This window comes from Zosterops lateralis (assembly GCF_965231275.1).
Source record: "Zosterops lateralis genome assembly, chromosome: 1".
In the NCBI taxonomy this organism is placed as follows: Eukaryota; Metazoa; Chordata; class Aves; order Passeriformes; family Zosteropidae; genus Zosterops; species Zosterops lateralis.
The window spans coordinates 44,892,140-44,918,681 of NC_139762.1; the positions used below are offsets into that span (position 1 = coordinate 44,892,140).

General features: G+C 36.4%; 1 protein-coding gene across 1 annotated transcript; it reads left to right on the top strand.

The window, feature by feature from the left end:
• The first annotated feature begins 1,615 nt into the window (after window positions 1-1,615).
• Window positions 1,616-22,817, top strand: ACP3 (acid phosphatase 3). Its single transcript, XM_083873710.1, has 11 exons — window positions 1,616-1,794; window positions 7,615-7,710; window positions 9,614-9,700; window positions 10,601-10,753; window positions 13,270-13,368; window positions 13,837-13,941; window positions 15,007-15,139; window positions 16,531-16,613; window positions 18,295-18,401; window positions 18,973-19,142; window positions 19,936-22,817. The coding sequence occupies exons 1-11, from the start codon at window positions 1,681-1,683 to the stop codon at window positions 20,052-20,054; spliced, it is 1,266 nt and encodes a 421-aa protein (XP_083729836.1). The 5' UTR covers window positions 1,616-1,680; the 3' UTR covers window positions 20,055-22,817.
• Window positions 22,818-26,542: the final 3,725 nt, after the last annotated feature.

Below are 26,542 nucleotides of genomic sequence, written 5' to 3' on the forward strand. Positions count from 1 at the left end.
AGTTCAGGTCCTAAAGTGAAGTCATTAGAATGGTTCCATAATAGTGAGAGTTCAGTAGTCACAGTCACTCCTCAATGAAACACAATAAACCAACAAATCTTATAAAAACTAGTCAGTTATGCATTCCATGGTAAGGTCATAGGAAGGATAAGCAAAGATTCAAAGAGCCAACACTGATCCTTGATCAAATAGCTTAGGAACCACTCACTACATAGATTTAAAAAGTAGGACATCCATTCTTGAGTTTTGAGACATATGAAAGTATTTTAAAGAAAGTGTATTTTATAACCTACACTCTTAAATAATGGAGGAAGATGATCAGCTTATGTTTGTTTTCAGAAAGACAACATATTATATATTTATGAAGTATAGATTACTCTCATACACCTTCTGCATAGGCAAAAAATCACAGCAGGAGAGATCAAAAAGGAGGGTGGGGACGTAACAGTGGAGGAAGAAAGAAGTCAAACTGCTGAAAACTGGGAATGGGCTGAGAAGACCAACAGGAAAGTCTGGGAGCTGTTGTACTCCTCCAACCAGTCCCATCCATCAGACAAAGTGGATACATAAGAACATTTATACAACTCAGAGGAGAGAATACCTGAGGCTTAGTGGGCTTTAGGGCCCTAAAGATGGAATTTCTGGTAAATGGTAAAACACCTGTTGTGGAAAATACTGCTGCAGAAAGCTCAGCAGAAGACCCTGAGATAGGTTTGGGGATGATAGGAATGAAATGTCAAAACACAAAGGATCTAAAGTTTTAGCATGTAAGGAACTCTACTTACTCTGCAAACTAATTCATTACTCAAAAAGTGTTTATGAAATCAAGTCTACAGGTATCATTCTTATTATTTTATAGAAAGAACGTCAGCGACAAGCTGAGCAATCTCCTCAAAGCCACTGAGCTGCTCTCAGAAAGAGTGCTTTTAATTGGTGACAATAAAAATGTGAAATCCAGGGCTGTCTCACAAGAAATTTCTTAAAGATTTGAGACCTCAAGAAAAAAGACCTCCACATAAGCAGTTGCAAAATGGAAGTATGGGAAGTAAGGGAAAATAAAAGTAACACACACAAACTGAAGAGCAAATAACTGCCCAGCAAGGATCTTAAAGGATCTTAAAGAACATACTTGTAAAATTTTTTCTAGTATTTTATCCAAGAGACTGGAAATTTTAACCCGCATGAAATGTTGTTTTAAATAATTATTCTGATTTCACAGTGATAATGTGGAAGAGGGGAAAAAAAGGGAGGTGAAGGAAGCTGAAAAGTGGACTAGCTGAGCAGCAAAGAGAAACAGTATTGACTGGCTTTTGGTTCATCCTTGTGGCCATGCTATAGTTTGGAAAAATTCCAAGCACAGAGAATTTGAAATAGAACAGATAGATTGAAACATTAGGAATGCTTAGCAATTCCTTTGTATTTTAACTTCATCCTCACACTCCAAAAGAGAAAAATATTACAGGAAAAAAAGGAACTGAATTATGATTTGATTAAAAAGAATGTAAACAGTAATTTGAAAACAAAGGGCGATGCAATTTGTTGCGTAGTCACACAACATTCCTCTTGGATTTGAAATGCACCAGCAGCTGTTCCACCCCTTCTGAAAGTACAGCCTGACATCTTGCAGTTCAGCCTGAGCTGCAGCTGGAGCTACAAAACCTTTTTTCCTCTTCTGTCAGGATGGGTGTGATACAGCTTCCCAACTTGTCCAGGATCCTGTGTTTTTCTCTTCACATTATTCTCATTCTGCTTCAACAGACTACTGCAGCAAGAGAACTGAAGTTTGTGGTTGTAGTAAGTAGATTTGTTTTCTGTTTTGTTGTGGGGAATACAGAGACAGAATTATATGTCTGTTGAATCAAACAAGGTGTACAGTTTCTCTGCCTGTCTTAAAACTTAGAAATAAGTACTGCTGCCCTTTTGCTCACTGAGTTTAAAAAGCTTACCTAAACAAAGATAAAAATGTCTCTAGTTATTTGAATTTTCATCTCCTAATCTCCAGTTATTATTTCAAGATAACTGACTTTGTGGTAGATGCATTATTGCAGAGGAGTTAAGAGTTGCGAAGTCCATATTTACCTATTTTTCCTTAGTTTAGCTGACACTCCAATGCAAAGTGTGAGAGTTAGTGATTGTGGACTACAATGCTTGGAAGCTGAAGCTTATGATGTTACAGAAGTTACCACACATAAAAACACAAAATAAATATTTTCCATTTCACAATAACTGAATTGTTACTATCCCAGCAGTACACTGAGAAACAAAACCAGACAGGCATTTTTAAGAAGAGATTTGAAAGACCTTGCATTAACTTCAGTTAGGCTGAAAACAGACTGTAATAATTCTTTTTCTGGGCCATTTCTTATTTCAGAGTAGCTAACACTACTTCAATGTCACTTTCCCAAATACCTCTAGAAAAAGAGAAATTAGTTCAATGTAATACTTTGTATTATGAAAGTTGAAGCATAGTAATTTTCATTCTTTTTAAATAAAAGGTATAATGATAAAGGATAGTTGGTCTAAAGGATAGCTAGTCTAAAGGAATATTTTCTGTTCAAAGTTGAAGGGATTGGAATGCTTTTATAAACAGGCAATTGAAGATTTTCTCCTTCAGCCTTTCTCTGTTTGAGACATTATGTGTGCATACAGGTATAAGGCAGAAATACTGTGTCCAAAACAAATCATCTGAGTCTAAATAAAGTACCTCATGTATAGCCATCTATTGGCTGCATTGTGCATGCACAACTTGGAGGAAGGCCAGAGTGCACAGGAAAAACCAGTTCTTACTCCTGCTGAGACACCACGCATAGCAGGGACCTGACGCTAATTCCAGTATCATTCTGTATATAGAAATGCACTTACATGTTTTTTCAATGATAACAGGGAGAACTGGACACACAGGTGAAAACAGGTAGACAGCAAGCCTTGGAGCATTAACTCCTTGAAAGAAATTAGATTTTTATTGAATTGTAGCTGTTACTGTGTTTTGAAAAGCAATGGCTTTGCAAAAAGTTACTGGAAATGTTTACCATTATGGAGATGGAGACTTCTTATCCAAAATCATATGCTTACCATAACTGTGCAGCTACCTAACAAAGAAAAAACAAAAAACAAAACAACCCAACAATTTCTAGGGTAGCTTATCACACTAAACATTAAAATAGTAGGTAAATTTAATTTAAGACGACATTCTTTTAAGCCTGTTAATTTTGCTTAGGCTGACCAATCACATAAAACATTACACTTGGTTAAATCTTATCACAATATACATCTTTTTTTCTCAAGGAATGATTTATCCTATTGAATTTTGCCTTCTGAACTCACTGACTGAATTTTCATAGAAACAGAATTGCTGGTATAAATAAATAGCATAGGAATTGACCCCAGAATATATCACTGATAGAATGGAATATAATGAGGGTAATGAGGGTATTACTACAGTTGAGGTAAGTCTAAAAGGCATCTTTCTGACATACTTTAATAGCCATTGTTCAGCTGTCCTCTGTAAGTTACTATGTTTTCCTCTGGGAGTGTTACTGCATTGTGAAAATTGTCATGACTTTTTACAACTTCCTTAGCAGAAATGCATAACATAAAATACATTTGCAGGGGAGAAGAAATACAGATAAATGTTTGCTTTTGCTCACTTACAGAATTGTGGGGATGGAGGGTTGCCTGGGAAGGAGATCTCTCTTCTCACAACTTCCAACTTTGTGCCAATTTTGCAAATTTTGATTATTGGCCACATGGCCTTTTCTCTGAAAAGCTCTAATTCAAGTCAGTTTGTCAAAATGTTTTTTAAATTTCCTTGCTTACCTGGAAACATTAGCTTTTACCATAACTCTTGTGCACTGAATTTAAGATTAAAGGCAGAATTTTAAGAACTCAAACTTTTAATTTAAAGAAAGAAGAAAATAGGAAATATGTAGGACAATCAGGCCCCCAAGTAGAAATTAAATAGTGATTTATTGCTGGTGTTGAAAGAAGTTCTGACCTGGGTCTTCTGCCTCTACACACACATATTTCACCTGTCATATATACAAAGAGGTGTGGTTTCTGAGGCACAGTGGTTTCATCATGTCTTTCCTCTTGTAACTCAGGATAGGAAGCATTGACAGAGCATGTTATGTCTGAGCGTGATTTGTCTAATCAAGCCAAGCCATCTGAAACCTTGACTAAACATGCTCAGTATTTCTACATCTCTGGTTTCCCCAGACTGGGAGAATGATGGTTTGTTTCTTCACTCCTATTGCTGGCTTCAAAGTAAGAAATCTTTTTGTTTGAAGTTAACTCTGTCAATAAAAGTGTCTGCAAGAGGTTCACTAATACTCAGAGACAGATACTTTGCTGTAATTCATGGCCTTTCTAAATGAAGATGTTATGTATATATTTGTATGCAACACATGCCATATTCTCAGTCCACCCTCTCCCCTGCACCAGTTTGTCTCCACTACGATTTTTCTCCTGACAATAATGGAAGAAAATGCCAAAGTCTGAGTCATGTGACCATTTTCCTATGAAGTGATCATGCTCACAAAGTCACCAAGACTGAATGGAACCCAGACACCAAATCAGATTCAAGCTGTATCAGTGTAATTATCTATCTACTGCTTTTGAGAACTAAGGTGAAGCACTTCTAAAGGAGTGCTGAAATTATTATACCAAACAGATTGGCTTTGCTCTTCTTGTGTACATTCCCCCTATCATCCCTTCCTTCTTGATTTCTGGTGTCTTTTCACTTTTTATGACGCTTCCTTGCTCCTCTTCTCTCATTCTGCCATGTTCTGTGTGTCCTGAAAGGTCAGGAAGGCAATCTGTAGGCCAGGAGTAACAAATGCTGCAGTACATATATTTTTAAATTAATTAATTTTTAAATTAATTGAAGAATCAACTAATTTTTAAAAAACTGAAATTATGAGTGTTGAGAAACACATACTGATGAGTAAGGCAAGATATGTAGGGATACACTTTCTTTTCCTATCAGGTATTCTTATGAGAAACAGTTTCAAATTTTAGAAAAAGTCTCCCAAGACGTAGCTGTGAGTGAACAAGTTAGTCTTTCAGGTTAAGTGCTTGTTCATACAGTCATCGTTTCATTTGCAGCTGAATCAAGGTCATTTTTAGAAGTAGCAGGGAAGCTTAAGTATACAAAAAACAGTTGGCTAAGAAGCTTTGTCCTTCAATTCCTAAAAACGGGGTTCTGCTTTTTTAAGTGTTCTCTTCTTACTGCTTCCAGCTTAGTGTTCATATCATATTTATGTGACACTGTGCAATGAAGGTGCAGAAATATGAACAAGGAGCTGAATTATTTCTTATTTTGTGTGGACTTAAACTGTGCTTCTTTTTTAAAAGAGAATCTAAAATTTCTTAATTTCTTCAATTTCTTAAGGTTACAAAGAAATAAAATATTTTCCTTTATATCTCCTGCTCATATATTCAATATATCTTTTGATCTTGATCTTTTTGCACACTAACCTCCATTCAGATAAAATGCTATTCTGTTCTGGCTTATCGAAAGCTGTTAGGGGTTGACTGTTGTGACATGCTCAGGGTTATGTCATACAGTAAATATAAAACCTCACAAACCAAATTAAAATCTAACACATTGTCAGTAATTTTTCAGCAATAAAAAGGGCATACTTATGTCCAAGTGTTGATCTATTTTTAAGTATTGCCTAAAATATATGTAAAAATTAGTCATTTGAACATGTTAGTCAGTTTCAACAATTGTCAGTTACCCATAAAAATGCTTTTCTGTGAAGTTGGATAATTTAGGACGAGAGGATGCAGCTATATTGTAATTGGGAATTTAACCTTCATTCTTGACACAGGTACCAGCTTGTCCAGAAAAACTAATCCTACCTGGCATCTATGTACATCGGAAAAAAGAAAGGAGCAGTAGTACAAAAGTCCTTTTCACTCATTTTCCTTGCACTCAACTGAATCAGCCACCAGAAAAAATAGCTCTTTACTTATTCTCCTGTTCGCTACAGGTGCACTGAGAAATTGTTATAAAGGTCCAACTGAGAATCCAAGTTAGTAAGAAAAGAGATTTAAAGAGGACTAAAAATTGCACAGAGAAGGAAAAAAAACCCCAAACAACAAACTTGATGATGAGGGTGAAAAACACTTCTTGAATTGCTGCAAAATATTAATTTCAGGTTGTCCGCATAGTGAAATTCAACTAGCAAAACGAAAAATATAATAAGCAGTCTTCCACATGTTCTAATGGTAACTTATATTCTAGCAAACCTTATCATCTATTGTAGAAAATGAACAGAGGGAGAAATCCAATTATATTTGCCTTTAATGGACAGTACTTTCCATCTCTGAAGTACCTGTTCAAGCACAGGTTGGTGTGCATTAGTAGAGAAGGCCAATGGAAAGCGTGTGTGTTGTAATTAAAACATTAAGTCACACACTGTTGTTTACTTTGAAAAATATAAACATGAAACACCTCCCAGTGGGAGTGGCAAACTAACTTGTGTGTGCAACCCTCTCTGGTGTCTGAGCAAGAATGATGTGGCTTAATTAGGCAATGGAGAGTATTAATTATAAACAAGTTATGTACCACTGATGTGTTAGGGCATAAATGTCATTTTATTAACAAATACACCATGCTGCTACATAGTAATTTTATTGTGCTAAGTCAGGAATGAAGCTGGTGATGGGAACATGGATGAGCAATGGTAACTTTTCCAACTATTTGGGTCAGCATCCTGAAAGGTTATCTGGAGCCCTGGGAATTTGTATTCCAGCATTTCCTTTTATGTGAAACTTTTGTGGATTTATTTTTTCTATTTTTATTGCTTAGGGGCAATAATTAATTTTTTCAGAACCATTTAATCTAGGGCTGTACTTTCCCTTGTATGCTGGAATGAAAATTTTAAAAAAAGGTTAATTTAATTTTTCTGATTAAAAATTATATGATTGAATGTGTCCCACTAATACTCACCATACTGGAATGTCCAGGATAGTAAAGCAACCAAACTTTTTTCTCTCCCTGAATTTGACAGAAATAAAATACTACAGACTTTAAAAATATTTTTATATGCATGCAAAAGTATTAATAAAGAAAGTATTAATTAAGTAAGCTAACAATGTAAATGTTTATACTCTTTCATCTTTATATTTCAGGATGATTGAGAAACTGAGCATGAGATCCATATGTACATAGAATTACTTTTAAAGACACTGCTTTGAAAAAACAGTTGCCAAAAAGTTTCAAGTGTCTATGACAAAGTAATTAAATACTAAACTAAGAACATCAGTAACTGGTTTAATATTCAGAAGTGCTGAGTTTCCAAAATTCAGTCATATTTCCTGTCTACATACCTAGTGAACACAATCCCAACATTAACGTCTTGGATGATTAATTTTATGTTCTAGGAGGAAGAATCATCAGACTTATGCCCACTTAATTCCTATATATTAAACATATTCTTGATTTTAAAGAATGTATTCACATCCTACTTCACCAGGCTTCTGCAGACTCTCTGATATTTTCATTTGAAAATGACACTGGAAGTATAATGTATGCTTGATTTCTAGTTAGATAAGGAAGGAGTGTTAACAGTAATGAACTCAAGAGGGTTTTATTGTTTTCATTGTCAGATTTTCCGACACGGTGACCGAACACCAATTGTAAATTTTCCAACTGATCCACACAAAGAAAGCGAATGGCCCCAGGGATTTGGACAACTCACTAAGGTATGTTGACTTTCTTAGAAAAACTTGAAAATGCTACTAATAGAGGAAGTGGGAAGATGTTTTTTGTGTGTGTCTCAAAAGCAATAACAAATCCCAGGTTCTGATAGTTGCTATTAGCAAATACCAATACCAGTAATTCATAAACATTTTTGCAATATTATTCATTCAGCTATTGTTAAACTGAAATCTTGTTCATCATAGCTTTATAAAGGCAACAACTTCTTCATAGTGTGTCTGCATTCAGATAAACAAGTTTAAACACTGTACAATGTTAACATTGATGCAGTTCTAATGACCATTAGAGCTCTGTGACAGGGCAAAGGGATGACACCTGCCCACCAAGGCAAGTGAAGAGTTCACACCTCATCATTGGACTGACAACCATCAATTCACAAAACAAGACTCGCAGGAGAAGGTTGCTTCTGGGGACAATGCGTCTTCTTAACAAGGCCACTTGCAATCCAGAGTTTCACTAGGATGCACTGAACCTACTTGTTGCTCTGGCATTTTAACATCAAGCCTTAGCTCTTTTACTGTATCTGACATATGAAGCTCTGGAGCAAAAGGAAGCCAGTGCATTTCCTAATAACACTCTGTCATGGTGCAGAAATATGAAACAGAGGAATTCAGTGTTTAATGTTTGAAAGGAGGCTTGAAAGATCTGTAAAATGCAGACACTGAAACAACACATTACTACCTTACTACAACTTATATACTAAGGTATTCCTTTTCTGACAGGTAAAAGTTAAAAACTTCAGCTCAGGCTTTAGAAATTTATAACAGAAAATAATTAGTAACAGAAAAACAGAAAGAAATTAATAACAGAAAAAAATGAAATGTTTTTAGGTTGTCTTGGTGTGCAACCTAAGACAACTGCAGGTACACCAAGGCAAAGACAGAAGAATGCTACTTAAGGCATGAAATATAACCCACAAATTTATAAGGTTGAACAATCAACAGAGCAATGACAATGATAAATAGTAGGTTGTCAATCATCCTCTCTCCACTGTCACTAAATGACATACATTGTAAAGGACAATGTTGATCGGTGTCTACAGATCTACAGCACTGTGGAAATAGTATTTTTATAGAGTCAGGGGCATTGCCTTTCTGTAGCAGATGTTGCAATCTTAGCATTTCAGAATACGTAAGTTCTTCATAGATATAAGTGAACATTTCTGTTAAAAATTCTAAATCACCGGCAACATACACAGTTGTTCTAGTTTTGGCTGAGAGCTGGTATGGGGCTCTGTTTTGGATTTGTGCTGAAAACAGTGCTGATAATGCAGGGATGTTTTTGATACTGCTGAACAGGGTGTACACAGATTCCAGGGTTTTTCTGTGCCTTGTACCACCCTGAGTTTGTCTGGGGATGCACAAGAAGTAGGGAGGGGATACAGCTGGGAGACAGCAAATCTCCACTGACCAAAGAGATATACTGTACTCTATGATGCCATGCCCAGCATATAAAACATGAAAACAGGAGAAAGAGGAAGGTGCAGACATTCAGCTTGATGTCATTTCTTTTCCCAAGTAACTGGGATGGACCCCTGCTTTCCTGGAGGCTTAATATCTGCCTGTCCATGGGAAGTGGTGAATAAATTTCTTGTTCTGCTTCACCTGCACGTGTGGCTTTTGCTTTGCATATCAAACTGTCTTCAAACCCTGGAGTTTTCCCACTTTTACTCTCCCTGATTTCACCAGGGGTGAGTGAGTGAGCAGTAGTGTGGTGTTCAGTTGCCAGCTGGGGTCAAACCACAATAACAGTATGTTGTACAGTTAATGATCACTTAAAAGCTCATTGCTGAAGAAAAAAAAAAAAAAAAAAAAAAAAAGAGACACTTCTACATTCAAAGTCTCTAGTCACCTTAATCTAGTAGTCACCTATATGCTTGCCTTACAGACTGGAATGCAGCAGCTATTTGAACTTGGACAGTACATGAGGAAACGATATTCCAGCTTCTTGAACAGCACATACAACCGGCAAGAGGTAGAGAGCAGATCCGTCTGCAGCACATTTCTCAGGCATAGCAGAACTATGGACTTATAAAACACATCATCATATTTATTTCATTAATGGAGAAATTAAGGTAATAGAAGAACATTTTTGAGAGTCAGAGTTATATCAAGGTAAAAACACAGAATAAAGTCTAATTTTCAGCTCTTACATTCTGTTTGGGGCTTTCACAACCTAATTTTCCCAAACTGAACAGCTCCAGGATGAATGAGCTGGAAATTTATGCAATGACCCATTATTTTTTTACCCTGTTGAAAGATAAATGCCTATCCAGTTGTGTGATGGGCCATGCTTACACACCTCCTTCTATAACAGAGAGATCTAACAGCTGTTTGGATGTGATTATCGTACAGTACAGATCCATTCTGGGATAGGTCCCTCTAACATTTTGGTCTGTATAGGAGGCATGCGTTATGGGGAGGCACAAAAGACCTTTGTTATGTTTCCAAGAGAAGTTTATGTTTTTGAGTGCTTTAACATTCCTGAGGTATCACTGATAGATCATAGAATCATTTAGGTGGCAAAAGGCCTTTATGAATTTCAAGTCCAACTGTTAACCTGTCCACCACTAAATCACATCCTCATGTCTACATGTATCAATGATCCTCTGAATCTCAAAAGATAGAGAACGTCCTTCTTTGAAATCATGCTTTCTTATTCTTTCAGTTCAGTCCGAGGGTTAGATTCCAAATTAAAAGATGCCTTGGCAATTCCATTTGTGAAACTGAAGTAGGGCCCTGGAAAGCTGTTTCACTGTTTTGATTTTATGCAAAAATATAAAACTGAAAACAAAAAGTCAGTATTGACAAATTGGGTAAAATTTCCCTATTATTTTATAGTTTCCATTTTAATTTTTTGCCATTCTATTTTCAGTTTTACATCCAAAGTACAGATTATGATCGCACCATTATGAGTGCCCAGTCATATCTTTCTGGCCTCTTTCCACCAACTAGCAGCCAAATTTGGAACCCTGAGCTTCTCTGGCAACCCATTCCAGTTCATATTTTTCAAAAAACAACAGAGCAGGTGAGTACTGGCTAGAAGCATTCTATAAAGTCTTAATCTTTCACAGAAGCAAAACAACAGAAAAAAGGAAAATAGCTAAAAAACATTTTTTAAGCTTTTTGAGTTCAATATAACAGAAAATATCAAATGCAGGTACTGGCTGGCAAGTATGTCATGGCAACTGTAATAGCTTCATGAAAATCCTCCTTTCATAGGTGCAGAATACCTGAATTGTCATACACACTACCATTTTCTCCAAGGTCATTTCTTCTGACCAGACCACTTTTGGATAGTATTCTAGAGAAGTTGCCCTCAGTCTTTACAGGAAACAAGTGTTTTTCTAAACACTACTCAACTAGGCAGACCTTGTCTCTTTGGCAAGTTTTTTTCCATAGTTTATTCAAGGAATTGAATTTTCACCAGCCATTGTAATGACCTCAAAATTATTACCTTCCTATTCAGGTAGCACTTAAACATTCTAATTACAGTAAAGGGCTCTTCTATGCTCAGTGCTATAGAAACATTTAATGTAACCCTAGCAGTTCTGCAGATCATAAGAGTAGACCTACCTGAATAACAGGTCCTGAAGAAGTTTTACTTCATGTAGCTCTCTCTGGCTGACTCAGGTTTAGATTTTAATTTCACTTGCTCTTGTGACAAGGAGTGTGTAAGGAACAGTTTGGCCAATAAGGATAAAAAGCTATTGAGTGTAATAACAGCAAGCCTCATTTACTTCTTTCTGGCTTTGAGGACAGAAGTTGACTTTAAGGAAATTTGTACAAACCCCCTTATTACATAACTGGCCGTCACCAACATCAGAGGATGGACTCACTCATTAGGGGGCTGCCACACCTCTCTCCCTTTGATGTTGCTCCATTCTTGGAGACCATGCTTGAAAACAGGTACAGAGAGAAAGGGTTCCCACAAACTTAATTAGGCAAAGTGTGATTCAGCCAGAAACTTAACCTTGTTCCTAAACAGAAAAGAACGCTGTCACTGTTATTTAAATATGGGACACCAGAGGAAGTTCTTTCACCAAAATACCAGAAAAGTATCAAAGTGGTCAAAGCTCTGGCTATATAACACCTCAAAGCCCTTAGGGGAATCCCAGTGAGACGAAATAACCTGTTTGAGAAAGGCAAGCTCATTTGTATGAGTCTCTAGTACCTCATCACTCCTGTGGCTGCTTCAGGAATGAGTCTTGAAGCTTCTCTCAAACACAGCTCTGCACCAACCCAAAACGCCTTTTGTAATGCAAACCACCTGGAAAAAAACATTGTTTCCTTGTTAAACCAAGCAGATGTTTGAAAGTATTTTCAAGCCACAAGCAACACAAAATGGGAAACTGAAGCTAGGTACAGTCTTGTAAAAAACCATAACCACAGTTTATTTTTAAGCCACTGAGCTCTATCAAGACTTGACAGGCAACAGTACTGAGTACTGCTTAATGAAGCCAAAGGGAGTGGCTTAATTAGTAACATCTAGAGAGGGATAATTAAGACATACAGCAAGAGAAACATTTGTCATTGTGTAATTAAACAACATTCCCCAGTTTCGTACTTAAACTTTGAGCTTTCATCCTCCAGTGTGCTGCTGGAAAAATTGCACCGTTGGAAACGTATCCAAGTGAAAGTGAGCTGGGGTCAGTTGGTGGCTGCTGCCAACTTCCCACTGGAGATATTTTGGAACTGCAGTCTGTTAATGTTATAGGATAGTACTAGTGCTGGGTCAAAAATGTTCTAGCAATGTGACAAAGTACTGAACCAGCACAAGCTTGTTTTGTTCACCATGGCTTTTCACTGACACTTTATGCTGTATCCGGTATCATTTGTCTTTCTGGAATTGATATAAACCATATTTGCCAAAGCTCAGCGTCTGAAGGATGCATGCATTTACATGTTGTTCAGATCAAACATGTACTATCATGTGACCTTGTAATGTGCACATTTGGAGTAATTAAAAGTGAACCATATCCCTAAAGAAGAACAGAGCCCTTAGGCTCATAGCTTTTTGATATTTCAGGAGAACAATTTGTCACTCTTGTTTCATGTTCTGTCTATTAATTGGTACTTAAAATGCTTACCATAATCCACTGGTTATTCCAAAGAGATTAGGCCTGGATGTGTAGATGGAGAAGCAATTCAGGTTCCAGTACCACATGGAGTTAAGTTACATCTGGAGAAATGCAGAAAATGAGAGAAAAATGGTAACTTTTCAAAATTTCTGATCATGGACCCTGACCTGTTTCTCAAAGCAATCCCCTGACAAGACACGTACAATTTCTTTTCGTCAAAATCAGTTAAATTGAAGGAAATTAAGCTATCACAGACACAAGTAGCCATTGAAAAGTTACCACAGTCTATCACCTATGTTAACTGAATTCATGATTAAGGTACCCAAACAAACAATTATTGAATAGGTCTAGCACAGCCCTGAATCTGTCTAAAAAATATTACACCATTAATCTCAGCAACAGAAAATACAGAGGGGTGTTGTTAATTTTAGAACTATTCTAAGCTTTGCTTTTCATGTTTCAGAGGCTGAATTTTCCTCTGCCCAACTGTCCCCGTTTTGATGAACTTCAGCAGGAAACACAAACATCTAAAGAATTTCAAAATAGAATACAGCCATACATGGTAAGAGAAAACAAACAAAGAAACAAACAAAAAAACACACCTAAGATGTGAGAAAAAAAGAAGGAAAGTAAGTTGTAGAAGTTATGGAATTGTATTTTTTTCTTTTGTTAAAATGCAAAAACAAATTGAAAAAAATTAAATCCCTGCTTAGGTTAGATATTAGAGAAAAGTTCTTCACCCAGAGGGTGATCAGGCACTGAACAGGCTCCCCAGGGAAGTGGTCACAGCACCAAGCCTGGCAGAGTTCAAGAAGTGTTTGAACAATGATCTCAGGCACATGGTGTGATTCTTAGGGATGTCATGGGCAGGGCCAGGAGCTGCACTCAATGATCCTTAAAGGTCCCTTCAAACTCAGCTTATTCTGTGGTTCTGTGAAAATTCTGTGAAAAGGTTGAGTGTTAGAGAATCTGCATGTATGTTCCATATGTCTTGAGTATTTGTGGTATATTCTTCACTTTTTCCCCACAGGATTTTTTACAAACAATGGCAGTTAACACAGGGCTTGAACTAAATCACCTTAAAATACTGGACAATTTCCAGCTCTGGAATACATATGATACTCTACATTGTGAGGTAATAATAAATCAATAGATGCCGGGGAAGAATATAACTCCAACTTTGGGTTTCAATTAAACCATGGCAAGGTGTTTTCACAGGAATGGGTTGTATTTTCTCCTATATTTTCTTTTTCTCTCTTTTTTTTTTTTCCTTTATATATATATATATATATATATATATATATATATAAATTTTAAATTTGAATCTAAGTTGTATTTTAGTGCTTTGGTAAAAGATAACTGAAAAACATGGTCTACAGCTTGGGAGACTGTAATTTCCATTTCATGTTTTAAGAACTGTTACTATTCCCATTATTCCCTTTTCCCCCTTCCCGGTATGCTGCTGTAGAATTATTCAGCATGATGGCTATAATATATTTGTGATTTTTAACAGAGAAATGAAATTATTAGCTTTAAAATATCAACAGGTAAACATCAAAATACTTAAGATTTTGAACACAAGAGATCATGAAAGTTCTATCAGTTAAAATTTGTTGAGATGGTGATTGCTACCAGTTAAAAAAAGCCCAAACTGACCCCAAGCATGGAATAATTCCTTTTGGCCCCAGTCATTGCCAGCAGTGCATGAAGGATTTTGAACATATCCTCTACAAACTGAGGTAATTAAACATGAATTAAACATGATAAGACACTGTCACTGTTACATGACTGGAGAATGACACTTGTCTCTAGTTGCCCAGTGATAGAACTGGCATGTGGACAACTGTATGGAAAGGCAGAAAAACCTAGGTATTTATAACCTGAAGACCCAGAGAAAGGAAGAGAAGAAGACAATATGTCTGCAACATTTCCCACCAAAAACATGTATCTCTATAGCAAGAACACATTATACCTACAAGGAATCTCCTTTACACGGGTGCTTCTGCCCTGCACATTCACTCACCTCAGGCTGATCCCCATTCCCACAAAATGTGTTTCAGGGAATACTCCGGAGTAAAACCACACTGTGCAAAGAATTGCAGCAGCCTCAGAAAGTCTAAACTAAGTAGTGTGAGAGCAGACAATGGTATGATGGAAAACAGTGAATTATAAACATTCTTTTGTTTTCCTTTCTCACTAGGGTATTCACAATTACACTCTTCCTGCATGGGCCACTGAAGATGTAATCAACAAGATGGAAAAACTGGCAGAATTGGCCTTACTCTCATTATTTGGGGTTTATAAAACAGAAGAGAAATCACGACTACAAGGAGGTAAATCAAAAATCGCATAACTCTAAGAATGGAGGAGATAATGCAACAACCTGTCACTTTACTAATGCAAAATTATTCAAACAAACCCTTGATTTGAAACGATGGACTTAATATTGGATGTCATATTAAGCACTGAACATTGGCACTTGCATGGAAAAAATACCGCAACAAGGTGTAAAAATTAATGTCTTCAGGTTTTCCAGTTTTTAAGGGATTGGGAATTTTAGAAATATTATAGGAAACTAAGGGAATAAACCAGGCCCTCATGGTTATGATCATTACTTATCTTATAGTAAGTTAGATTCAATTGTTTCTCCAACATTTTTTCTAACTGTTTTCTGTTCTTTGTTTTCCTTTTGATGTACTGGCAAGAGATTGTGTCGAAACACTGGCAACATATTTGTAGTTCTCTGAGTGATTTAAAGCTACTCCAAAACAGTCTGATCAGAATAAAAGCTGAGAGATTCCAGTTATGTCTTTACTGCAAGAACTACAAGAACTAGGAACTACTGCTTAGCTCCAAAATTGGGACATATAGACTGTGCTTCACTTTCTGACACTATTTCAGGACACAACCTAGGAATTTATCATATGATCCTCAGGTATCCATGAGCAGGAAATCCAAACAATTAAGCTTGCATATTTGCAGGCTGGAACATTTGAGGCTAGGCAGGCTTTCTAATGCACCTACTGTGCAGCCTAGATCTAGGTAAAGAATTATTAGCAGATCCGTCACCTAGGCATAGACATCATGGGATCCAATATATACAAATTACAGGCTCCAATCTGCAGTAAATCCTATTAGCTGGCAGATGACCGTATCACGTGGTCAGAACTATTTATCTAATGTTCACTGGGATACCATTTACATCCTCTTACCTTAGAATGATATAAACTGTGCTTCAGGGAATTTCTGCTGCCCTTACCCATTGGCTTTAGAATACCTTTGGGCTGGAGAAGAAGTACAAAAGAGCTTTGGAAAAAACAAAGAATCAATAATGTGTAACTTGTTGGAAGTAAATAGTTAAAATCTTTCTTTGGCATGTAGCGAGGAATAGACCAGCACAGTTTTTATTATTCCAACACTACAAACAAACAAAAAAAGGATGGTGCGATCTCTGCATAACAGAACTGGAAGAGTCATTATACTCAGTTCTCAGGATGGTTCTAGACTATTTCCTGTGAATCCTGCCTCTTCATTTGACCTGGATGATGAATCATATATTTCTCCTCTGTAATATCTTCTCTTACAAAATTTTAGTAAGCTAAAAAAATGAGTATGAGGCTCCAGTAGATGTCTTACATTGTCATACTCACAATGTTTTGTCTTTTTTGTTTCCCTTCAAACATTATACCTTCATTTTCCATTTCCTTTTTTTCCATCTTTTAAGGTGTCCTTGTGAATATTATTTTAAACAGTATTAAACAAGCTGTCAATTCTTCAAAACCAAGAAAAATGGAGGTCTACTCTGCAGTGAGTATTTTCATCTTTCATACATCTTGCTTTGATTTTACCAGTGAAGTTAAATGAAAGAATAATACAATACAGTTTCATTCAGCTACCAAGATGAGCACCAATCAGTACAGGAACACAGTATATGCATGTATCTCACTTCAGTTTTATTTAAACTATATTTGGCAAAAAAAAAAAAAAAAAGATATATTTTATTATTCATTATTCCTACAACCTAATGGTGCAATTTCTACTAGTTGCATCTTTCCTGAAGTGCTCCAAAGATACTGGCACATAGCAGAACTTCAGCTGTGCCTCCAAACCTCTCCTCTGTGGGTTCATTTTTATTACTACTATTATTATTTTATTTATTTTAGAGAGTGAAGAGGGCCACTTTCATCAGGCCAAGATCTGCTTAGCTCATTCATTATTCAGTCTCTAACAAGGGCCAAAGGCAGGGATGAATGTGTGAATAAAGCCAGCAGAGAGTGATAAAACCTTCCAGCAATCTGTGTCTTAGGGACTTCTTAGGACAGAATTTGTCCCTGTGTTTAGTATCTCTTGACAGACTGTCTTGCATCAACTTGCCTAATAATTTTTTAAATGCATTTATACTTTTGGACTCTGCAACATCCTGTGACAACGACTTGTGTGTTAAAGAAAAAAATACTCCTTCTTTTATTCATTTTTTTCTGGGTCTCTAATGAATTTGCTATTTTCTGTCACTGCTCTTCCATATTTCCTTTTCCAAGCCAGAGTCCTACCCCATTTAAACTTTTGTCCTACAGAAACTACTTGATACCTCAAATCTCACTATCCTTTCTACATGATTCTAGTAGTACCGTGTTCTTTTTGAAAAGGAAAGAGCAGTATATCCAGATTTTTCACTTCTGCTTTAATACCCTGAGTTCAAGCACAGTTATTTTTGAAACTGATCAGCCTAAAAAAATTTCAGAACCTGAATAATAATTAAATCATAGCTGCTAGACTATAATATAAATAGGTCTAGTGTGTGTATATATATATATATATACTTGCAAAATTTATGCACCAAAGTGCTTGAACTTCCTCCCTTCAGCTCGTCTTCCTATGATCCCTGCAAAAGCAGGGATAATGGATAAATGAAGAAACTGTATGTGGGTGGGTAACTGATCCCATAAAAATAGAAGCCAAATTGAGATTTCATTGTATGAGTCGAAACAGAAGGGAGATTTGAAAAAAATCTGAAGTGGAAGCAAGGAGAATAGTCTTTGCACACAACTATTTGTCTGGTATACCACCTGAAAAAAAGTACTTTCTCTTGAAATGCCCTAGATTATTTTACAGTGACTTAATCTGACCTTGGAGCAAAAAACACTACCAAAGGAAGGAAAAGAGAAAATGGACTGAAAAATTAGGTTTATTACTCAAACCACATCTTGCTTTCCCTCAGTATCTGTCTCCAAAATCCTGCCAGATGGTGTCAGACACATACTGCAGTAACTCTTTGGAAATGCCTCCTGCTGTCTGTAGTAATCAGTTAACACATTTTTCCCAATGGTGAATATACTGAACACATTTTTATGGTCAAATTTACACAGGTTTTATTTTGTCTTCCTTTCTACTCCATCTCTACTCTTGTCTAATTACTCTGGATGACTTGGATGCTGGTTAACTTAATTGACTGTAAAGGATGTTTCGGGGTTTTTTTTTTCTCCAATAGCATGACACCACAGTTGGGGCCCTCCAGATTGCTCTCAATATTTTCAATGGAAAACTGCCACCATATGCTGCTTGCCAGTTTTTTGAACTCTACCAAGAAAGCAATGGGCAAGTATCTTCTTATCTATTCAAGAAAGAGTGTTTAGAATTTGCTACCCTCTTCCCCAAACCATTTTTCTCTCAAATATTGTGAGAAGATACAATTTTGAATTAAATAGATAGTTCACTGACCAGCCCATAGACACAAAGTCATATTAAAAACTAGAGAAAATTACATTTTCTGGGTGTGCATGTATGCTTTGAAATACAAGAAGAAGAGGTAAAACAAGCCTTATGAGAGGGAAGAAAATGATAAAATATTTTTTCTGATTCTTCAGATGATAAGCAAGAACATTTCCAAGACATAACTCTCATAATAAGCCAGTTGGCTTAGAAAAACCCAGTGCTGGTGCCATTCAAGGAGCCTTCAGAAAGACCATTTCAGCTGACTAGTGATCTGTGCAGTTAAATAACCAGCTTTGGCAAAGTGGGCTTTGCAGATGTCTTTCACAAAGACTCCACTCCCGGAGAGCAGGTTCTAGAGCAGGATGTTAGAGCCTATTTCCAACATGCTGATTCAAAGTAGGAAACATTCTATTTAAGAACATTTTTTTAAAATCTTTTCAATGTTGTTAATCAGGCAATATAGCATCGAAATGCATTATCGGAACGACACTTCAAAGGATCCTTATCTCCTCACTCTGCCAGGGTGCACCTCTTCTTGTCCACTTGAGAAGTTTGCTGAACTAGTTTCTCCTGTGATTGCAGAAAACTGGTCAAAAGAATGTGGGAAGAAAGACAAAATGAAAGGTAGTGTAACAGTTCTGTATTTTCCACATAGGACATGGAGGCAGATATTTTATCAGTGGCTCTGAATTTTGTACCTTTCACACAATCAATAGATTGCCCTTTAAGTGTGGGCCAGATTTACTATGGACAAGGAATGTCAGTAGAAATTAAATTAGCATATTCACAAAAGGAGCTGCATAAAGGCTGTGGTCAAAACTAGATCTCCACTTGTTGAAATTGTCTAAGAGAAATATGGATGTGGGTGCTATACGAGGGTCCTGTTCATGTTGGGTGCATCAGACTTTCTGCAGATGCAAAGCAAAAATGGATTTCAAATGCATGATATAATTTGTGTATCTGTATTTCTGCAGTTGTACTGAGTGCAGCTGATCCATGATCTACTAACAGCTGAGAGATGATAACCTCTCCCTGCCTGAATATTATTTCTGGGAGGGAGGAGAAGAGCAAAGCAATACATGTTACTTTTTAATAGTCCTGTTATTTCCCCTGTCCTGCATATATTCAGCATTTTGCTGATCCCTGATGAAACTATTTTTCTTTTTTCATTAACTATACATAGTCCCTCCTGCCCTATGGAAACCTGGGAGTAAGATTTACCTATGCACAGGAAGCAATCTATAAATTTCTAGGATTGAAGTATATGTTCTTATGTTGCATGTGTCAGTAAATGTGATTTTCCCAGAAATATTTCCATTGTACATATATGTAATTAGACTGTTAGCTTTGCATATAAAATGGTACACATGTATGTCTTTCATTAACTCCCTTTTCATTTATTTTTTGTTCTTCACAGATATTTTTATTGGATTTAATGTTGCTATTGGCTTGTTATCCATTTTCAACCTTGTACTACTCTACCTCCTTTATCATTATGGACACTGCAGGCGCAGAAACAACTACCAAGACATTTAAAGTGGGGGTAAAGAAATGAAAGAGAGAGCAGCTAGACATCAAAGAATACTTGAAGTTGCAGATATCCGTCAGCTTGCTCTGGTCAAAATAATCTCCAAAGCATATTCAATAAACCTGAACAGCTGAGGTATCTGTGGCCTAGCTCCTAAAATTTTACACATCTGCAGTGAGAAATACTGTAGAAACTTGTTATTATAGGAATTACTGGATGGATGGAATTACTCAAATTTTTATCTTTATTCTACTACTACTATTAATCAATCTTACATCAGCCAGTGGGGTGAAGGAATGTTATTGCCTATGCTTTTTTTTTATATTGCCTACTACCATTTAGCCCACTGATGCTCAACAAGTCTTTCTTCAAAACTGCATTATGTAATATATGCCTTACTTCCGATTAAAGGCTATTTTGCTGATGCACAGGAAAAATAGTTTTACTGAGCAGAAGCTGCAATTACTGTATGAAAAAGACTCATACCAGCATTTGGACATACTGTTCCTGCATTTATTCATGCAAATTTATGCATGAGTTTTGACCTTGGCCTTCAGCTAATAAAAGTCTTCAGCCTGTTCCTTAAAGGAGTTACACCTCTATAGCTCTCACTGAAATTAGAAGTGGGATAATTTCTGCCACATAGCCAGACATCAAGCAAGAAGCTTAGTGCAACAGCATCTTGGTCAGTGTCTGTAACTTCAATAATATGGATAAGTAAATATATTAAAATCTATTTTCTGTTGCTACCCTGTTTTCCTATTTTTCTGAGCTCCCAGTCATGAATGATCCTTTGTTCTGCATTTCTTTGGGCCATTCTTAGAATAATTCCTCAAGCTATCAGTCTCTTAATTATCTTTTCTTTTAAGTCACAGTAACTCCTTTAACTCATTGCTCTGTTCACAATCCTCTATGTTAGCAAGAAGTACACTAAAAGTAAGAAAACAATGATTCTGCTTTATGATTCTGATTTTTGTATGTTGATCTTTTCTGTGCAATATATTTTGTTTAGAATGTAAGCTTCTGATGTCAGGGAATGTGTTTCTGTAACTGCTCTTGAGTGTCACAAACCATATGCATAGTAAGCACAAATATTGCTGTTATCAAATCCTACTTATTGTCATATGCTTCAAGACTGAATCAATGCTTTTTCATCCTGTAGTCCTGCAGAGGATACTGTGAATTACAATACCATGGAGAAGTCTCTTTAAAAACCAAGACAACCATACAAACAGGTGCCAACAGCAGAGTCAGACCAACAGATATAATGTGCTCAAGCTAATGAGTCCTGTTGAGATTCAGAAAGAGAGAAAGCTGAGGGATGGAGCTGCTTAGCTCAGACACAGCATCACAGCAACGTGAATACATTGCTGCACTGACTTGCACTCATACTCTGTGGGTTGCAACACGGAGCCCAGGAGCTTTAGTCAGCTATCACTGAGATAGTGATCTAGAGATCAGCTCTCAATATCACAGCTGAAATGTGATATAATTATATATAGTGATGTTAAATGTCATACATTAAATAGCATAAATCAGAATAACAAATGCTTGTGAGAATATAGCACTTCCCAAATATTGCATTTCTTGTAATAACTTCGGCTACTTAAGTATCCACCTTTTAAAAATTATTTCTCATTCAGTAAAAAGCTTTTAGTACTATCCATGACATTTCCATTTTATCTATTTTAGGAAATATCATAATCAACTGGTAGATTTGAGTCTTACATGTCCCTGATTTTATTGTAAAACAAATTGATGCAAAGCTGTGAAAAAGGTGAAAGGCTGTCCCTAAATCAGATGGTTTAGCTTCAGCTTGTAACTGATCATTTTGATCCTCATGCAAAAACTTGAAGGAATATCTATATTGCAGTCAAATATATTAAAGCAGCTCTAGGAAGCAAGCCTGAGTTGGCTTGGTTACTATTATAAGCATACTAACAGTGGAGAAAAGTTCAGAACAAAATGCAAAACTCATCCCGGCTCCTTTATGTGCATATATATAGATAATAAATACATACACAGTCAGTGGTTACCTGATACTGAACTCTGCATTACCACAGCCATAGTGCTGCTGGTACCCACTTTAGGATAAATTATGTTTTTTATTAGAGGAAGTCAGATGCTTGACAAATGAAGATGTATCGACTGATAATGTGCAGTAAGAACCAGTTTTGAAATACTAGAAAATTGGTCAATTGCACTTCTCAAGAAGCAGAATGGGATGTGTTTTTCCAAGATAGCTTCTTACAAAAAGAAGTAGATTCTGATGGAAAGTAAAATCGGAAGTGTCTGAGACTTGTCTGGTTTATGCTGCTCAAGCCTAAGCTGTAACAAAGGATTTCAAAAGATAAGGCAATTCTTATTGCAGCAGGAGCTGTCAGGAAGGAGTTTTATTGTAGGGACACCCTTCTGTTAACAGATAGTCATACTTGAAAATGCATATGCACTTTTAGAAAGGATCCAGTTATAGACAATGTGATTACAGGTTCAGATGATGTAACTTCAGAATTAATTAGGGTACATTAAAGAAGTAATACCTTAGTAAAGTAGACCCTGAATCTCACTTACAGGAAAGATGTTTTGTCTTGCTGTGTCTAAATCAAACAAAATTTCTCCAGTGGAGTAAAAGGTTCTACATGTAGACAAGTTCATAGCTTTTTTATTTTTTCAGCTATATTTACAATTTGCTTAGTAAAATCCACAGACTGTTTGTGATTAGAAAATATCTTGTCTCCAAGCAACTTGTGGCACTGCAATAAAGTACTTTAAAGAAACAATTCAACATTTGCCATTTTATCTTATTGAAAAACAATGGAGCTTTCAGTACGTCTAGAACTTCCAAACAAAAGTAAAGGTTCAGATTTGTTGCTCTGTAATAGCAGATTTTAAAGCACTTCTGCTTTGATATGAATAAAGTTGATGACATGAAGCTCTTCGATTTGCCCTCTAGCAGTGACATCATCTGTCTCTACAATAATTACAGTAGCAACTAGACGCTCTGCAGCAGGGTTTTCTGGTGCCTATGGTACACAATTGTGCACATGCAGCACTTTTCACCTCAGTAAGCAACTCCTCTCACTGAATTAATTTTATTCATGAACTTCTTTTTTTGCAGGCCTGAATATTGCACACAGTGGGTCAGCACAGAATAGGCATCTGAATTCCAGAGTAATATTGGCTCAGCCAGGAGCACTCATGTTCATTTGTACCAGTAATGCAGAGACATTGGATGCAAATGACATGGTTTCCTCTCACTGTAATGTATTTTATTAGCTGTGGTAAGAAAGCAGAATGACAAATACACTCTATTTGAATAATTAAAAAACTCCCAACTATTCAGTGCAAAAGTTCTTAAGTCTGGAATAAACCCCAAAAGACAAGAGGTGTGTTTCTAAATTTTTCTCCACACCTTCACACACACACACACACAAACAAAACAAAACAAGCAAGCAAGCTAAAACTTCTATTCTACAAAGAATATTAATGATTTACCATGCTGGAATTTGAGAGTGATGATGAGAGTAGAAACACCCTTATTCTTAGGCACATAGCCTTGGCCCACACAAATCCATGATGAGGTGATGTCAGCAATATTTCATAGGATTGTATTCTTGGCATGGAAGAGTTAAAACTACTGTAGTCCTTACTGCATTTCTTATAAAGATGGGAATGAAAGATGGACATTTACCTGTAAACAGCTAACTTTATTGATTTAGACACTAATGCTTCTTCATCAGAAAATGCCAAGTATTAATACTCAAATAGATACATATGAGTTGTTATTGAAACAATAGCATATCACTTGAACCATTACATTACATAGTCTCTTCTATGACTAGGCAAGTTCACCTCCAAAGGGATTAAAGCACTGGAAAGACCTGCAAGATCATGTGTAGGAGATCAGGTACAGTTGGAAAGACAGTTAAAAAGACTAAGTCCTGTTTTGCTAATTTCTGTAATGTCACTTAATAGAATGACACTACTTTTTTTCCTGAGATTCAGTGCATTATCAATTTTTTTCTATCCTGCAGACTGAGGTTCCAGTGGTCTTTTAAAAAATCTGTAGAGAGCAGAATAATGCCATTTGTCAATTCAAAGTAGATAGAGGCAAAATAAATTGTCCTGGCTTTGTCTCTGTATATATTTAGCTGCAGTCATGTGCATGACAGAAAAAGGTAATTTCTTTGTGCTCTGTTTACAGCAGCTAAATCTCTTGCTCTCTTCCTACAGTGAGCCCTTGACTTCAGAGGACACAGCAATTCTCCTAGCTCATCTACCCTATAAACTAAAACTATAGAAAGAAAAGTTGTAAAAGGCAGTCTGATCATGAAGTCTTTTCTTTAGGAAGATGAGAATGTGGACGGTAATTTAAGGTCCAAACAGGTAAGCTCTCATTCTCTGATATACAAGCATTTGAATCAATAATTACAGGCAGACTAACAAAATTCCATAATACCCACAACTATTGAGCTCTCTGAGGACAGTGCCAGTACTTCCTGGAAGTGGAGCTTCTTCATTCTTTCCATTCTAAGGCATTCTTGCAGTTTCTCCTGGCTGCTCTTCAGGAAGCAGCAAGAGCTGAAGCAGATCTGAAGCCTACACCTTGTTCAGAATTTTTGAAACGTGCATTTAAGATTAAAACAGATGTGATTAGTGAATTACTGCTGTACTTTTTGTAGAACCACTTCTTCAATTATTTTATTAGAATCTATATACAGAAAATCTTTTACAGTAGAGGCCAACTCCTCCAGGGCAGTCAAATGAACAATTCAGACACAGCATGCTACACTTCTATATGAGATAATTTGCTACTCATATAAGCAGCTCTACATGATAATCTTCTGTATCCTCTGCAATATGGTAGTGGAAGAGAGCTTTATCAATCCATCATCCACAACAGACTCCTCCATCTTGGTAAAAAAAGATGTGGATGAAAAACCACAGTAATCTGGAATACTCTTCAAATAAACACATAGAAGTCTCCTCTTGCTAAATGAAGGCCTAATTTTCACTTCACTTAGTTTAATGTTTGGAAAGAGGGATCTGGAAAAGACAGGCTATATTAAAGCATGCTATGCTGTGGTTAGCCTGTCTCCAGCACAGTTATTGGGTTGCCTTCTCTTTTTTTAAAAAAGCTATTTGCTCTTATGTCTCAATTACTGATAGGATAGAGGTGAAGGACAAAAATACAGTGAGGACTATAAGCTTACTTTTACATATTTTAATGATCAAAATATTTGGCCATACATGTTAACCAAATGAGTCATTAATCCCTTTGACTTCTCATTCTACCTACTACACTGAACCTCAGTGTATGCACCAAGAATAGTTTCTGTTGATTTATCTCCCTCCCTTTCTGACCATACATTCAGTAATATCAAAACTATTAAAAACCCACTACCTTGGCTGCTTGGTCTGGTTGTCTGGTTGAGGTTTCACTATGGTTTGAATACCAAGCCTCTGTAAAGACCATTCTTCACTATGAAGTGCTGCTGTCACTAATGACTGCCTGATTTGAGCTCTAAGAAGAATCTTCTATTCTGCAGAATTGCAGGCCAGAGTACAATTACTTAATATTTATTCATCTGATGCTTCAAACAAGTAACATTGAACAAAATGTTAGGAGATTTTCACAACCATAGCTTGCATTATCAAAGCAAACTGAGCACTCTAAACAATCTTTTTTTCTTTATTTCAATGAAGTAACTGCCACTTTGGAGAGTGCAGACAGTCCTCTGAATCTTCCTAAGTGTGATATTTATAATGATGTATCTCTCTGGTTTAAGATGTGTTTTAGAATATAGTCTATATTTGTCATCAGAGAAAACACAAAGTCTAATACAAGGCTCTTGATGATGATAGGTCTTGACTATTCAAGAAAGATGTATATCCTGAAATAACAATGATAGACTTTAAAAGAACTGCATTGCAGAGCAGAAACATGTTAAAGACTCTTTATCAGTTTCGAGTAAATTCTTAGAAAACTGGAGATTTTATAGCAATGGTCATAGGTATGGGTTTGGGGGATTTCTAATAATAAAATATAAAAATTTTGAAAACGGGGTCTTCTGTCAAGAAGTGCTTGGGGTGGGTGGTCCTGAAGCTACTCTTTCTGTTCTTCTCAGAGACATTTTTATTTTCCATCATGTGCTTACATGTTCACTGAGCCCTTGTAAATGTTACTGTGACAAAACCACTCCTGATTTCCCCTGAGTCTGAAAAAAAATGCATAAGAGGGAGGAAGGAAGGGAACTGTGCATAGCTGGACAACACCCCATTCTCAAATAAATCTTTCATTTATACACTAAGCAACTGATGTAAAACTGATAGCAAGCTAACATGACACATGGAAAGGAACTCAGAAAATCTATATGTTTCATCATGTATAATTTCTAAAGAAATTCCATCATGTTTTCGGGAAGATAAAAGCAAGAAAAGGCATCTTGAAGATAAATGACCTAATCTTAGTCTAGCCAAAGCATGCAATAGAAAT

What these genes read in the sequence shown, in the direction of transcription:
- ACP3 (XM_083873710.1), top strand. Translation starts at nt 1,681, where the DNA reads ATGGGTGTGATACAGCTTCCCAACTTGTCCAGGATCCTGTGTTTTTCT. An exon ending in ATAGAATACAGCCATACATG is followed by an intron (nt 13,369 to 13,836) that starts GTAAGAGAAAAC and finishes TTTTCCCCACAG; the next exon opens with GATTTTTTACAAACAATGGC. An exon ending in CTCTACCAAGAAAGCAATGG is followed by an intron (nt 18,402 to 18,972) that starts GCAAGTATCTTC and finishes GTTGTTAATCAG; the next exon opens with GCAATATAGCATCGAAATGC.